The sequence below is a fragment of the Somniosus microcephalus genome, chromosome 12, assembly GCF_052327205.1.
Source record: "Somniosus microcephalus isolate GS21.2 chromosome 12, FLI_Smic_1.0, whole genome shotgun sequence".
Taxonomy (NCBI): domain Eukaryota; kingdom Metazoa; phylum Chordata; class Chondrichthyes; order Squaliformes; family Somniosidae; genus Somniosus; species Somniosus microcephalus.
The window spans coordinates 209196617-209211218 of NC_140998.1; the positions used below are offsets into that span (position 1 = coordinate 209196617).

At 50.4% G+C, this 14602-nt stretch overlaps 1 protein-coding gene across 1 annotated transcript in view; it reads right to left on the reverse strand.

The window, feature by feature from the left end:
* Positions 1–9718: 9718 nt before the first annotated feature.
* LOC147109988 (phospholipase A2 inhibitor gamma subunit B-like) overlaps positions 9719–14602 on the reverse strand; it is an 85179-nt gene continuing 80295 nt past the window's right edge. Inside the window, 2 exon segments of the mRNA XM_086002451.1 lie at positions 9719–9741; positions 10299–10388. Coding sequence (XP_085858577.1) covers positions 9719–9741; positions 10299–10388 — 113 coding nt within the window.

The following is a 14602-nucleotide window of genomic DNA, read 5'->3' on the forward strand; positions in this document are numbered from 1 at the left end:
CGAGACAAGAATTAGGAACAATCAATTTTTCTTTTTAATTCATTCACGGGATGTGGGCGTCGCTGGCAAAGCCAGCATTTATTGCCCATCCCTAATTGCCCCTTGAGAAGGTGGTGGTGAGCCGCCTTCTTGAACCGCTGCAGTCCGTGTGGTGAAGGTGCTCCCACAGTGCTGTTAGGGAGGGAGTTCCAGGATTTTGACCCAGCGACGATGAAGGAACAGCCGATATATCTCCAAGTCAGGATGGTGTGTGTGACTTGGAGGTGGAACTTGGAGGTGGTGGCGTTCCCATGTGCCTGCTGCCCTTGTCCTTCTAGGTGGAAGAGGTCGCGGGTTTGGGAGGTGCTGCCGAAGAAGCCTTGGCGAGTTGCTGCAGTGCATCTTGTAGATGGTACACACTGCAGCCACGGTGCGCCGGTGGTGGAGGGAGTGAATGTTTAAGGTGGTGGATGGGGTGCAAATCAAATATAAACTAGGCACTAATAAATCCAATAGGAAATTCAGGAGAAATATCTTTACCCAGAGAGTGTTGAGAATGTGGAACTCGCTCCAACAGGGAGTGGTTGAAGCAAATAGTATTTAAGGGGAAGCTAGATCGACACATGAGGGAGAAAGGAATAGAAGGATATGGTGATGGGGTGAGATGAAGAGGGGTGGGAGGAGGCTGGTGTTGATGGGGTGAGATGAACAGGGGTGGGAGGAGGCTGGTGTTGATGGGGTGAGATGAAGAGCGGTGGGAGGAGGCTGGTGTTGATGGGGTGAGATGAAGAGGGGTGGGAGGAGGCTGGTGTTGATGAGGTGAGATGAAGAGGGGTGGGAGGGGGCTGGTGTTGATGGGTGAGATGAAGAGGGGTGGGAGGAGGCTGGTGTTGACTGGCTGAGATGAAGAGGGGTGGGAGGAGGCTGGTGTTGATGGGGTGAGATGAAGAGGGGTGGGAGGAGGTTGGTGTTGATGGGGTGAGATGAAGAGGGGTGGGAGGAGGCTGGTGTTGATGGGGTGAGATGAAGAGGGGTGGGAGGAGGCTGGTGTTGATGAGGTGAGATGAAGAGGGGTGGGAGGAGGCTGGTGTTGATGGGGTGAGATGAAGAGGGGTGGGAGGAGGCTGGTGTTGATGGGGTGAGATGAAGAGGGGTGGGAGGAGGCTGGTGTTGATGGGGTGAGATGAAGAGGGGTGGGAGGAGGCTGGTGTTGATGGGGTGAGATGAAGAGGGGTGGGAGGAGGCTGGTGTTGATGGGGTGAGATGAAGAGGGGTGGGAGGAGGCTGATGTTGATGGGGTGAGATGAAGAGGGGTGGGAGGAGGCTGGTGTTGAAGGGGTGAGATGAAGAGGGGTGGGAGGAGGCTGGTGTTGAAGGGGTGAGATGAAGAGGGGTGGGAGGAGGCTGGTGTTGACGGGGTGAGATGAAGAGGGGTGGGAGGAGGCTGGTGTTGATGGGGTGAGATGAAGAGGGGTGGGAGGAGGCTGGTGTTGACGGGGTGAGATGAAGAGAGGTGGGAGGAGGCTGGTGTTGACGGGGTGAGATGAAGAGGTGTGGGAGGATGCTGGTGTGGAGCATAAATCCCGGCACGGACTAGATGGGCCAAATGGCCTGTTTCAGTGTTGGACATTTGGTGTAATCCATGTCGTGACTAACACTGGAGAAAATAATTTAAACGGACGTTCTTAAGCGTTCAGGGAACAAGTGGGGCTGTTAGACAGTCTGAAGAATTAAAATGTCAGGATTAATCCCATTCACTGCTGAAACTGGGTTTCAACAAGTGGTGGAGGGACGACAAGCAATGGTCCCACACTTCACTCCGGGACCTGGTGTCAGTGGGTTCAGGTCCTTCCAACACAGGGTTACGACGGGTAGGAAAAGATCAGCGGCTCCATCAAGCCTGCCCCAGTCTGACAATGGCTGGAGCTTCAAGACTCGGCACTTCCGAATCTCCCCTCCGCCCAAGACATGGAATCTCCCGGGAGAGGGGAAACAAACCCCAGGGCCAATTAGGGAGAAAACCAAAGTCTGGAAATCCCTCTCCGACACCCTCAGGCGATCGAAACCAGCCCAGGCGATCGGGGCCCTGCGCATGTTAACTGTTAACCCCCTTACCTCCTATATAATGCAATCACGGCCGCAGTCCAGAACCACTCCAGATCCCTCTGGAAGGAACGGCAGCGAGGCAACACTGAACCACACCAGGTCATTATAAGAAAGACACCGAGTGGCTCCTCAGCCCGACAGTGCGGCGCTCCCTCAGTACTGCCCCTCTGACAGTGCGGCGCTCACTCAGTACTGCCCCTCCAACAGGGCAGCGCTCCCTCAGTACTGCCCCTCCGACAGTGCGGCGCTCCCTCAGTACTACCCCTCCGACAGTGCGGCGCTCCTTCAGTACTACACCTCCGACAGTGCGGCGCTCCTTCAGTACTGCCCCTCCGACAGTGCGGCGCTCCCTCGGTACTGCCCCTCCGACAGTGCGACGCTCCCTCGGTACTGCCCCTCCGACAGTGCGGCGCTCCCTCAGGACTGCCCCTCCAACAGTGCGGCGCTCCCTCAGTACTGCCTCTCCGACAGTGCGGCGCTCCCTCAGTACTGCCCCATCGACAGTGCAGCGATCACTCAGTACTGCCCCTCCGACAATGCGGCGCTCCCTCAGTACTGACCCTCCGACAGTGCGGTGCTCCCGCAGTACTGCCCCTCCCACAGTGCGGCGCTCCCTCTACTGCCCCTCCGACAGTGCGGCGTTCCCTCAGTACTGCCCCTCCGGCAGTGCGGCGCTCCCTCAGTACTGAGCCTCCGACAGTGCGGCGCTCCCTCAGTACTGCCCCTCCGACAGTGCAGCGCTCCCTCAGTACTGCCCCTCCGACAGTGCGGCGCTCCCTCAGTACTGCCCCTCCGACAGTGCGGCGCTCCCTCAGTACTGCCCCTCCGACAGTGCAGCGCTCCCTCAGTACTGCCCCTCCGACAGTGCGGCGCTCCCTCAGTACTGCCCCTCCGACAGTGCGGCGCTCCCTCAGTACTGCCCCTCCGACAGTGCGGCGCTCCCTCAGTACTGTCCCTCCAACATTGTGGCGCTCCCTCAGTACTGCCCCTCCCACAGTGTGGCTCTCCTGCAGTACTGCCCCTCCGACAGTGCGGCGCTCCCTCAGTACTGAGCCTCCGACAGTGCGGCACTCCCTCAGTACTGAGCCTCCAACAGTGCGGCGCTCCCTCAGTACTGAGCCTCCGACAGTGCGGCGCTCCCTCAGTACTGAGCCTCTGACAGTGAGGCACTCCCTCAGTACTGCCCCTCCGACAGTGCGGCGCTCCCTCAGTACCGCCCCTCCGACAGTTAAGGGAATGATATCATGGTGGTAAAATTACTGGACTAATAACGCAGAGACATTAGTTCAAATCCCACCACGGCAGCTGTGGAATTTAAATTCAGTTAATTAAATAAATGTGGAATTTTAAAAAGCTAGTAATGATGACCATGAAACTATCAGATTCTCGTAAAAATCCCATCTGGTTCACTAATATCCTTTCGGGAAGGAAATCTGCCGTCCTTACCCGGTCTGGCCTATATGTGACTCCAGACCCACAGCAATGTGGTCGACTCTTAACTGCTCCTCTGAAATGGCCCAGCGAGGCATTCAGTTGTAAAAAAAACCACTACGGAAAACAATAAGAATAAAACCGGACGGATCACCCGGCATCGACTTCGGCACCAGCTACAGACCAGACAATGGTCTCCTTAATGATGGTGGAGCCCAGCACGTGAGTGTAAAAGACAAGGCTGAAGTGTTTGCAATCCATCTTCAGCCAGAAGTGCCGAGTGGATGATCCATATCGGCCTATTCCTGAGGACCCCACCATAACAGAAGCCAGTCTTCAGCCAATTCGATTCACTCCACGTGATATCAAGAAACGGCTGAGTGCACTGGGTACAGCAAAGTCTGTGGGCCCTGACAACATCGTGCTGAAGACTTGTGCTCCAGAACTAGCCGCGCCTCTAGTCAAGCTGTTCCAGTACAGCTACAACACTGGCATCTACCCGACAATGTGGGAAACTGCTCAGGTATGTCCTGTCCACAAAAAGCAGGACAAATCCAATCCGGCCAATTACCGCCCCATCAGTCTACTCTCAATCATCAGCAAAGTGATGGAAGGTGTCATCGACAGTGCTATCAAGCGGCACTTACTAACCAATAACCTGCTCACTGATGCCCAGTTTGGGTTCCGCCAAGAGCACTCTGCTCCTGACCTCATTACAGCCTCAGTCCAAACATGGACAAAGGAGCTGAATTCCAGAGGTGAGGTGAGAGTGACTGCCCTTGACATCAAGGCAGCATTTGTCCGAGTCTGGCATCAAGGAGCCCTAGTAAAACTGAAGTCAATGGGATTCAGGAAAACGCTGCACTGGCTGGAGTCATACCTAGCACAAAGGGAGATGGTTGTGGTGTTTGAAGGTCAATCATCACAGCCCCAGGACATCGCTGCAGGAGTTCCTCAGGGCAGTATCCTAGACCCAACCATCTTCAGCTGCTTCATCAATGACCTTCCCTCCAACATAAGGTCAGAAATGGGGATGTTCGCTGATGACTGCACAGTGTTCAGTGCCATTCACAACTCTGCAGATAATGAAGCAGTCCATGCCCGTATGCAACAAGACCTGGACGACGTTCAGGCTTGGGCCGATAAGTGGCAGGTAACATTCGTGCCATACAAGTGCCAGGCAATGACTATCTCCAACAAGCAAGAGTCTAACCACCGCCCCTTGACATACAACGGCATTACCATCGCCGAATCCCCCACCATCAACATCCTGGGGGGTCACCATTGACCAGAAACTTAACTGGACCAGCCACGTAAATACTGTGGCAACAAGAGCAGGCCAGAGGCTGGGTATTCTGCAGCAAGTGTCTCACCTCCTGACTCCCCAAAGCCTTTCCACCACCTACAAGGCACAAGTCAGGAGTGTGCTGGAATACTCTCCACTTGCCTGGATGAGTGCAGCTCCAACAACACTCAAGAAGCTCGACACCATCCAGGACAAAGCAGCCCGCTTGATTGGCACCCCATCCACCACCTTAAACATTCACTCCCTCCACCACCGGCGCACCGTGGCTGCAGTGTGTACCATCTACAAGATGCACTGCAGCAACTCGCCAAGGCTTCTTCGGCAGCACCTCCCAAACCCGCGACCTCTTCCACCTAGAAGGACAAGGGCAGCAGGTGCATGGGAACACCACCGCCTCCAAGTTCCCCCCCAAGTCACACACCATCCTGACTTGGAAATATATCGTCCGATCCTTCATCGTCGCTGGGTCAAAATCCTGGAACTCCCTCCCTAACAGCACTGTGGGAGTACCTTCACCACACGGACTGCAGCGGTTCAAGAAGGCGGCTCACCACCACCTTCTCAAGGGCAACTAGGAATGGGCAATAAATGCTGGCCTTGCCAGCAACGCCCACATCCCATAAACAAATTTTTAAAAATGGCACACCAGCCTTCTCACCAACATTTGGGGACTTGTGCAACTCCTTCACCACACAGGGACTGCAGCGGTTCAAGAAGGCGGCATCTTCTCAAGGGCAACTAGAAACATAGAAAAATAGGAGCAGGAGTCGGCCATTCGGCCCTTCGAGCCTGCTCCGCCATTCAATGAGATCATGGCTGATCCTCTATCTCAATACCATATTCCCGCTCTCTCCCCATACCCCTTGATGCCTTTTGTGTCTAGAAATCTATCTATCTCCTTCTTAAATATATTCAGTGACTTGGCCTCCACAGCCTTCTGTGGTAGAGAATTCCACAGGTTCACCACCCTCTGAGTGAAGACATTTTTCCTCATCTCAGCCCTAAATGTCCTATCCCGTATCCTGAGACTGTGACCCCTCGTTCTAGACCCCCCCAGCCAGGGGAAACATCCTCCCTGCATCCAGTCTGTCTAGCCCGGTCAGAATTTCCGGTCGCTTGTCACTTTAGTTCTCTGCTCCACTCCCACTCTGATCTCTCTGTCTTCAGCCTCTTACACTGTTCCAATGAAGCTCAACGTAAGCTCGAGGAACAGCACCTCATCTTTCCATTCGGCACTTTACAGCCTTCCGGACTCAACATCGAGTTCAACAATTTCAGACTATAACCTCGGCCCCTATCCTTTTCAATTTTTCCTCTCTCTCTCACATGGCAGCTGTCAATCATTCAGCCAGTGCCATTTACACTTCTAGACTCATCATTTGTTTCTTAACTTGTCCCATTACCACCATCCCTTGTGTCTCTTAATCTCTCCTGACTTCCACCCTATCACAGACTTTCCCTTTTGTTCTTTCCTCCCCTCCCCCCTTTCCCGGCCCCTACACTTGCTTAAAAACCTGTTCCAGCTTCAGCTTTTTCCAGTTCTGACGAAGGGTCACAGACCTGAAACATTGACTCTGTTTCTCTCTCCACAGATGCTGCCTGACCTGCTGAGTGTTTCCAGCATTTTCTGTTTTTATTTCTCACCCTCCAATTGAATTTAAAATTCAACCATGCTATGATCGCTCTTCCCTAGAGGATCCTTTACTATGAGATCATTTATTAATCCTGTCTCATTACACAGTACCAGATCTAACACAGCCTGTCACTGGTTGGTTCCACAATGTATTGTTCTAGGAAACTATCCCGGATACACTCTATGAACTCTTCCTTCAGGCTACCTTGGCCAACTTGATTTGTCCAATCAATATGAAGATAAAAATCGCCCATGATTATTGCTGTGCCTTTCGTACAAGTCTCTTCTTGATTTAAACTCTGTCCAACAGTATAGCTACTGTTAGGGAGCCTATAGACTACGCCCACCAGTGACTTCTTTCCCTTATTATTTCTTATCTCCACCCAAACTGATTCTAAATCTTGCTCTTCTGAGCCAATATCATTTCTCACTATTGCACTGATCTCATCCTTTATAAACAGAGCTACCCCACCTCCTTTTCCCTTCTATTCTTCCGAAAAATCAAATGTCAAAATATCAGTGTCTCTCTCTTTCTGTATCAGTGTCTCTCTCTTTCTGTATCTGTGTCTCTCTCTTTCTGTATCTGTGTCTCTCCCTTTCTGTATCTGTCTCTCTCTCTTTCTGTATCTGTGTCTCTCTCTCTTTCTGTATCTGTCTCTCTCTTTCTGTATCTGTGTCTCTCTCGCTTTCTGTATCTGTGTCTCTCTCTCTTTCTGTATCTGTCTCTCTCTCTCTTTCTGTATCTGTCTCTCTCTCTTTCTGTATCTGTGTCTCTCTCTCTTTCTGTATCTGTCTCTCTCTCTCTTTCTGTATCTGTGCCTCTCTCTCTTTCTGTATCTGTGTCTCTCTCTCTTTCTGTATCTGTCTCTCTCTCTTTCTGTATCTGTGTCTCTCCCTTTCTGTATCTGTGTCTCTCTCTCTTTCTGTATCTGTGTCTCTCTCTCTTTCTGTATCTGTGTGTCTCTCTCTCTCTGTATCTGTCTCTCTCTCTCTTTCTGTATCTGTCTCTCTCTCTTTCTGTATCTGTGTCTCTCTCTCTTTCTGTATCTGTCTCTCTCTCTTTCTGTATCTGTGTCTCTCTCTCTTTCTGTATCTGTGTCTCTCTCTCTTTCTGTATCTGTGTCTCTCTCTTTCTGTATCTGTCTCTCTCTCTTTCTGTATCTGTGTCTCTCTCTCTTTCTGTATCTGTCTCTCTCTCTTGCTGTATCTGTGTCTCTCTCTCTTTCTGTATCTATGTCTCTCTCTTTCTGTATCTGTCTCTCTCTCTTTCTGTATCTGTGTGTCTCTTGCTGTATCTCTGTCTCTTTTTCTATATGCCTCTCTCTGTATCTGTCTCTCTCTTTCTGTATCTGCCTCTCTCACTTTCTGTATCTGCCTCTCTCTCGCTTCCTGTATCTGCTCCTCTCTCGCTTTCTGTATCTGCCTCTCTCTCGCTTTCTGTATCTGCCTCTCTCTCGTTTTCTGTATCTGCCTCTCTCTCGCTTTCTGTATCTGCCTCTCTCTCGCTTTCTGTATCTGCCTCTCTCTCACTTTCTGTATCTGCCTCTCTCTCTCGCTTCCTGTATCTGCTCCTCTCTCTCTTCCTGTGTCTGCCTCTCTCTCGCTTTCTGTATCTGCCTCTCTCTCGCTTTCTGTATCTGCCTCTCTCTCGCTTTCTGTATCTGCCTCTCTCTCACTTTCTGTATCTGCCTCTCTCTCTCTCTTCCTGTATCTGCCTCTCTCTCTCTTTCTGCATCTTTGTCTCTCTCTTTCTGTATCTGTGTCTCTCTCTCTTTCTGTATCTGTCTCTCTCTCTCTTTCTGTATCTGTGTCTCTCTCTCTTTCTGTATCTGTCTCTCTCTCTCTTTCTGTATCTGTGTCTCTCTCTCTTTCTGTATCTGTGTCTGTCTCTTTCTGTATCCGTCTCTCTCTCTTTCTGTATCTGTGTCTGTCTCTTTCTGTATCTGTCTCTCTCTCTCTCTTTCTGTTTCTGTGTCTCTCTCTCTTTCTGTATCTGTCTCTCTCTCTTTCTGTATCCGTCTCTCTCTCTCTCTCTCTGTATCATTGGCTGTCAAGTGCTTTGGGACATCCTGAAGTCATGAAGCACGCTTGAATAATACAAAGCAATGTTTTTATTAAATAAAAAAGGGAGAGTTGATCTTGGGTTAAAACAGATGGGGTCACAGCAGATTAATAGACAATAAACCACAAGAGGCATTAGCTTGAACAGATTAAAGCCGCATCACTACACTGGAAGCAAACGTTTATGGCCCCGATCGCCAAGGTTGCATTCTGAATGTCTTTCTTTCGCCCACTCGTGAAAGGTGTCGCCTGAAATCCACAGCAAGTGGCAGAGAAAGCGATTGTCCCCTCGCAGTCACATCCCGCTCGAGAGATACCGGTATACAGAGAGAAACTTCCCCGCAGTTGTCAGTCAGGGTCAACACTGGGGGGGACGGGAGGGGCAGGATCATCAGTCAGTGTCAGCCCCGGGATGAAGGTCCCTCAGTCACCAGGACGCCACCAGGGGGAGCTGGAGCCTCAGTCAGAGTGACCAGCAGGGGGAGCAGGAGCCTCAGTCAGAATGACCACCAGGGGGAGCAGGAGCCTCAGTCAGAGTGACCACCAGGGGGAGCAGGAGCCTCAGTCAGAGTGACCACCAGGAGGAGCAGGAGTCTCAAAACAAACTCAATTGCTACTTGGCCCTAAACAGACAATACAACATGGCTGATTACCTGACCATGGTAAAGGATAGGAAACTGAGAAAAACCTTGACAATGTACAGACTTAGTGAACATAGCCTGGCGATTGAAAAAGGTAGACACAGGCAGGCCCGGCTACCAAGAGAGGACAGGATATGCTCTCACTGCAGTCAGTGAGTGGTGGAGACAGAGATGCACTTCCTCACAGCTTGTAGAAAATATCAGGGCATAAGGGAGAATTTCTACCCAAAATTCACAAAAATAGGCCCGGAATTCAGAAATTTGACTGACATCCAAAAACTCCCATACCTATTAGGGGAAGAGAGAAATTGTGTAACCTTGGCGGCACACTATGTTACAGCTTGCCATAAACAGAGGGACAACCACTAAATATAAGAAAAGAGTATATGCAAATTATATGAATGTCTCAGTCAGAGTCACCACCAGGGGGAGCAGGAGCCTCAGTCAGAGTCACCACCAGGGGGAGCAGGAGCCTCAGTCAAAGTGACCACCAGGGGGAGCAGGAGCCTGAGTCACCAAAACACCCGATGCTCTGGAAAACCTGGTTCATCCCTCAGGAAATCACACGGGACCGGAGTCTGCATCTGGAGGAGGGAAAGACAGGAATTCAGATGCATCAGTTTAACATCAACTTGCATTTATCTCGCGTCTTTACAACCTCTCAAGACACGTCACGGAGCGTAAATAGGGCAAAAAGTTGAGACCGAGATATTTGGCCAGTTGAGCAAAAGCTTGGTCAAAGAGGTCGGTTTTAAGGAGGGTCTTAAAGGAGGAGAGAGAGGCGGAGAGGTTTAGGGAGGGAATTCCAGAGCTTAGGGCCCAGGTAACAGAAGGCACGGCCGCCAATGGTGGAGCGATGGAAATCGGGGGATGCGCAAGGGGCCAGAATTGGAGGAGCGCAGAGATCTCGGGGGGTTGTAGGGCTGGAGGAGGTTACAGAGATAGGGAGTTCTGGTCAGACTGCACATGGAGAACTGGGGAGTTGGATATATTGCTGAAAGGGATAAATTTGCAGATCATGGGGAGTGGGACTGATTGGACATGCTCTTCCAAAAGGGCCGGCACAGGCGCGATGGGGCGAGTGGCCTCCTCCCGTGCTGCCTGATTCTATGATTCCAAGTTGAAAGTCTACCATACTGACCTCTTTTCCTGTTGTACCAATATATCAGCAACAATATCAGGATTCCGGCTACGAGTCCAACTACAATTCCCACAATCCGTCCAACACCGGCTGCAGGAGGAATCAGAACAAAGATTGAAAAATAACAATACTGAGGAGAGCTGGGCTACGCCGTTCCGTGATGCTGAGCACAGGTCAGAGGTCAGTGTAGGCCGGGCTCCATCCTCTCTGCAACCAGACCCAATCCCTATTAAACAGGAACACAGGAACAGGAGGAGGCCCATTCAGCCCCTTGGGCCTGTTACACAGGATCAAGAGGAGGCCCATTCAGACCCTCAAGCCTGTTACACAGGAAACGGAGGAGGCCATTCAGCCCCTCAGGCCTGTTACATAGGAACAGGAGGAGGCCATTCAGCCCCTCAGACTTGTTACATAGGAACAGGAGGAGGCCCATTCAGCCCCTCGAGCCTGTTACACAGGAACAGGAGGAGGCCCATTCAGCCCCTCGAGCCTGTTACACAGGAACAGGAGGAGGCCATTCAGCCCCTCGAGCCTGTTACACAGGAACAGGAGGAGGCCCATTCAGCCCCTCGAGCCTGTTACCATAGGAACAGGAGAAGGCCATTCAACTCCTCGAGACTGTTACATAGAAACAAGAGGAGGGAATTCAGCCTCCAAGAGACTGTTACATAGAGACAGGAGGAGGCCATTCAGCCCCTCGGGTCTGTTAGATAGGAATAGGAGGAGGCCTGTTTATATTTAAGATGGAGATAGATAGATTTCTAGACAAAAAAAAATCAAGGGGCATGGGGAGAGAGCGGGAATATGGTATTGAGATAGAGCATCAGCCATGATCATACTGAATGGTGGAGCAGGCTCGAAGGGCCAAAGGGCCTACTCCTGCTCCTATTTTTCTATGTTTCTATGTTCTAGGCCATTCAGCCCCTTGGACCTGTTGCATAGGAACAGGAGGAGGCCATTCAGCCCCTCGTGCCTGTTATTTAGGAACAGGAGGAGGCCCATTCAGCCCCTCGGGTCTGATGCATAGGAACAGGAGGCCATTCAGCCCCTCGCGCCTGTTAGAGGGGAACAAGAGGGGGCCATTCAGCCCCTTGACTTGTAACATAGGAACAGGAAGAGCCCGGTCAGCCCTCGAACATGATACATAGAAACAGGAGGAGGCCATTCAGCCCCTCGAGCCTGTTACACAGGAAACGGAGACCATTCAGCCGCTCGATCCTGTTATATAGGAACAGGAGGAGGCCATTCAGCCCCTCATCTTGTTATATAGGAACAGGAGGAGGCCGTTTAGCCCCTTGGGCCTCTTATATAGGAATACGGAGGATGCCATTCAGCCCCACGGGCCTGTTATATAGGAAAAGATTCGCGAAAGTAAATGTGGGACCCTTACAGGCTGAGACAGGAGAAATTATAATGGGGAATAAGGAAATGGCTGAGAAATTAAACAAATACTTTGTGTCTGTCTTCACGGAAGAAGATGCCAAAAACTTCCCGGAAATAGTGGAGAACCAAGGCTCTAACGAGAATGAGGAAATTAAATACATTAATATTAGTAAAAAAATAGTACTGGAGAAATTAATGGAAAATGAAAGCCGATAAATCCCCTGGAACTGAGGGCCTACATCCTAGGGTCTTGAACGAGTTGTCTATAGAGATAGTGGATGCAATGGCTGTCATTTGCCAAAATTCCATTGATTCCAGAATGGTTCCTGTGGATTGGAAGGTAGCAAATGTAACCCCAGTCTTTAAGAAATGAGGGAGAGAGAAAACGGGGAACTACAGACCAGTTAGCCCGACATCAGTAGTAGGAAAAATGCTAGAATCTATTATTAAGGACGTGGTAACAGGGCACTTAGAAAATGATAATGTGATTGGGCAGAGTCAACACGGATTTATGAAAGGGAAATCATGTTTGACGAATCTGTTAAGAGTTTTTTTAAGTTGTAACTAGCAGAATAGATAAGGGGGAACCAGTGGATGTGGTGTATTTGGATTTTCAGAAGGCATTCGATAAGGTGCCACACAAGAGGTCATTAAACAAAATTAGGGCTCATGGGATTGGGATCATGTATTGAGGATTGGTTAACGGACAGGAAACAGGGAGTAGGAATAAATGGTTCATTTTCGGGTTGGCAGGCTGTAACTAGTGGGGTACCGCTAGGATCAGTGCTTGGGCCTCAGCTATTCACAATCTATAGCAATGAAGTGGATGAGGGGACCAAATGTAATATATCCAAGTTGGCTGATGATACAAAGCTGGGTGGGAATGTAAGTTGTGAGGAGGATGCAAGGAGGCTTCAAGGGGATATAGACAGGCTAAGTGAGTGGGCAAGAACATGGCAAATGGAATATAATGTGGAGAAATGTGAAGTTATCCACTTTGGTAGGAAAAATAGAAAAGCAGAGTATTTTTAAATGCTGAGAGATTGGGAAATGTTGGTGTTCAGAGGGACCTGGGTGTCCTTGTACACGGATCACTGAAAGTTAACATGCAGGTACAGCAAGCAATTAGGAAAGCAAATGGTATGTTAGACTTTATTACAAGAGGATTTGAGTATAAGAGTAAAGATGTCTTACTGCAATTGTGAGACCACACCTGGAGTATTGTGGACAGTTCTGGTTTCCTTACCTAAGGAAGGATATACTTGCCATAGAGGGAGTGCAGCGAAGGTTCACCAGACTGGTTCCAGGGATGGGGGGATTGTCCTATGAGGAGAGATTGAGTAGACTGGGCCTATATTCTCTAGAGTTTAGAAGAATGAGAGGTGATCTCATTGAAACATATAGAATTCTTACAGGGCTTGACAGGGTAGATGCTGGGAGGATGTTTCCCCTGGACTGAGATGAGGAGAAATTTCTTCACTCAGAGGGCGGTGAATCTTTGGAATTCTCTACCCCAGAGGGCTGTGGAGGCTCAGTCGTTGAGTATATTCAAGACAGAGATCGATAGATTGTTGGATATTTAGGGAATCAAGGGATATGGGGATTGGGCGGGAAAGTGAAGATGAGGTAGAAGATCAGCCATGATCTTATTGAATGGCGGAGCAGGCTCGAGGGGCCGAATGGTCGACTCCTGCTCCTGTTTCTTATGTTCTTATACAGGAGGAGGACTGTTACAGGGACACAGATCCCAGTCGTTGGGCGTTTGGTGGTATGTTTTGGGAATAAAACAAAATGCGATTCCTACCCCAGTTACCGGTCTGCCTTTGAGTACTGGTCCCAGGCGTCACTGTGCTGCTCATTCTGTCTCCTGATTCACCAAATCCAATGAAAGAGAGGAGAAATGAAGAGATCATTAAACCAAAGGCTAGAAATTCCACGCTCCTGACTTAATAATCTTCCTGGGATTCATTCCAACAATTTACACAGGAACAGGAGGAGGCCCATTCAGCCCCTCGAGTCTGTTACACAGGAACAGGAGGAGGCCCATTCAGCCCCTCGAGCCTGTTACACAGGAACAGGAGGAGGCCCATTCAGCCCCTCAGGCCTGTTACACAGGAACAGGAGGAGGCCATTCAGCCCCTCGAGCCTGTTACACAGGAACAGGAGGAGGCCGTTTAGCCCTCGGGCCTCTTATATAGGAATACGGAGGATGCCATTCAGCCTCACCGGCCTGTTATATAGGAAACGATTAGTGAAAGTAAATGTGGGTCCCTTACAGGCTGAGACAGGAGAAATTATAATGGGGAATAAGGAAATGGCGGAGAAATTAAACAAATACTTTGTGTCTGTCTTCACGGAAGAAGACGCAAAAAAACTTCCCGGAAATAGTGGAGAACCAAGGGTCTAGTGAGAATGAGGAAATAAAATACATTGGGCTAGATTTTCAGTATAGACAGTTTTGGGGCGCTAACCTTAGCGCCCGCCCGAAGTTAGCGCCCGCCCCAAAGTAGCGCCCCGTTGCCGGAAATTCAGTGGCTTCACCCTAAGAGGTTGGTGGAGCGCTAAAAGAGGCGTTCCACCACTATCTTTAGGCGCTAAGCCGGCGGTGCAGAGCGCAACACCCGAGCTCGGGCGCAGCGCACGGCAGACACTCTGGTGCCAGTGAGCTCTTAAAGGGGAAGGGTGCATGTGTTGTTTTCACAGGCAGAGTCTGGGGGGGAAAACAGGAGGAGGAGGAGGAGGAGGAGGAGGTGGTGGTGGTGGTGGCCGGACACATAAATACACCGTGCACAACAACACACTGGATCCTTCCACACAACACATGCAGACTGCCTTTTATAGTGCAGGAGGAGTGCCCTTTAATTTGCGCTCCCCAGGGTGTGTTGCGTTCCATTTTACAAACGCTCTGGACGCCAGCCGCA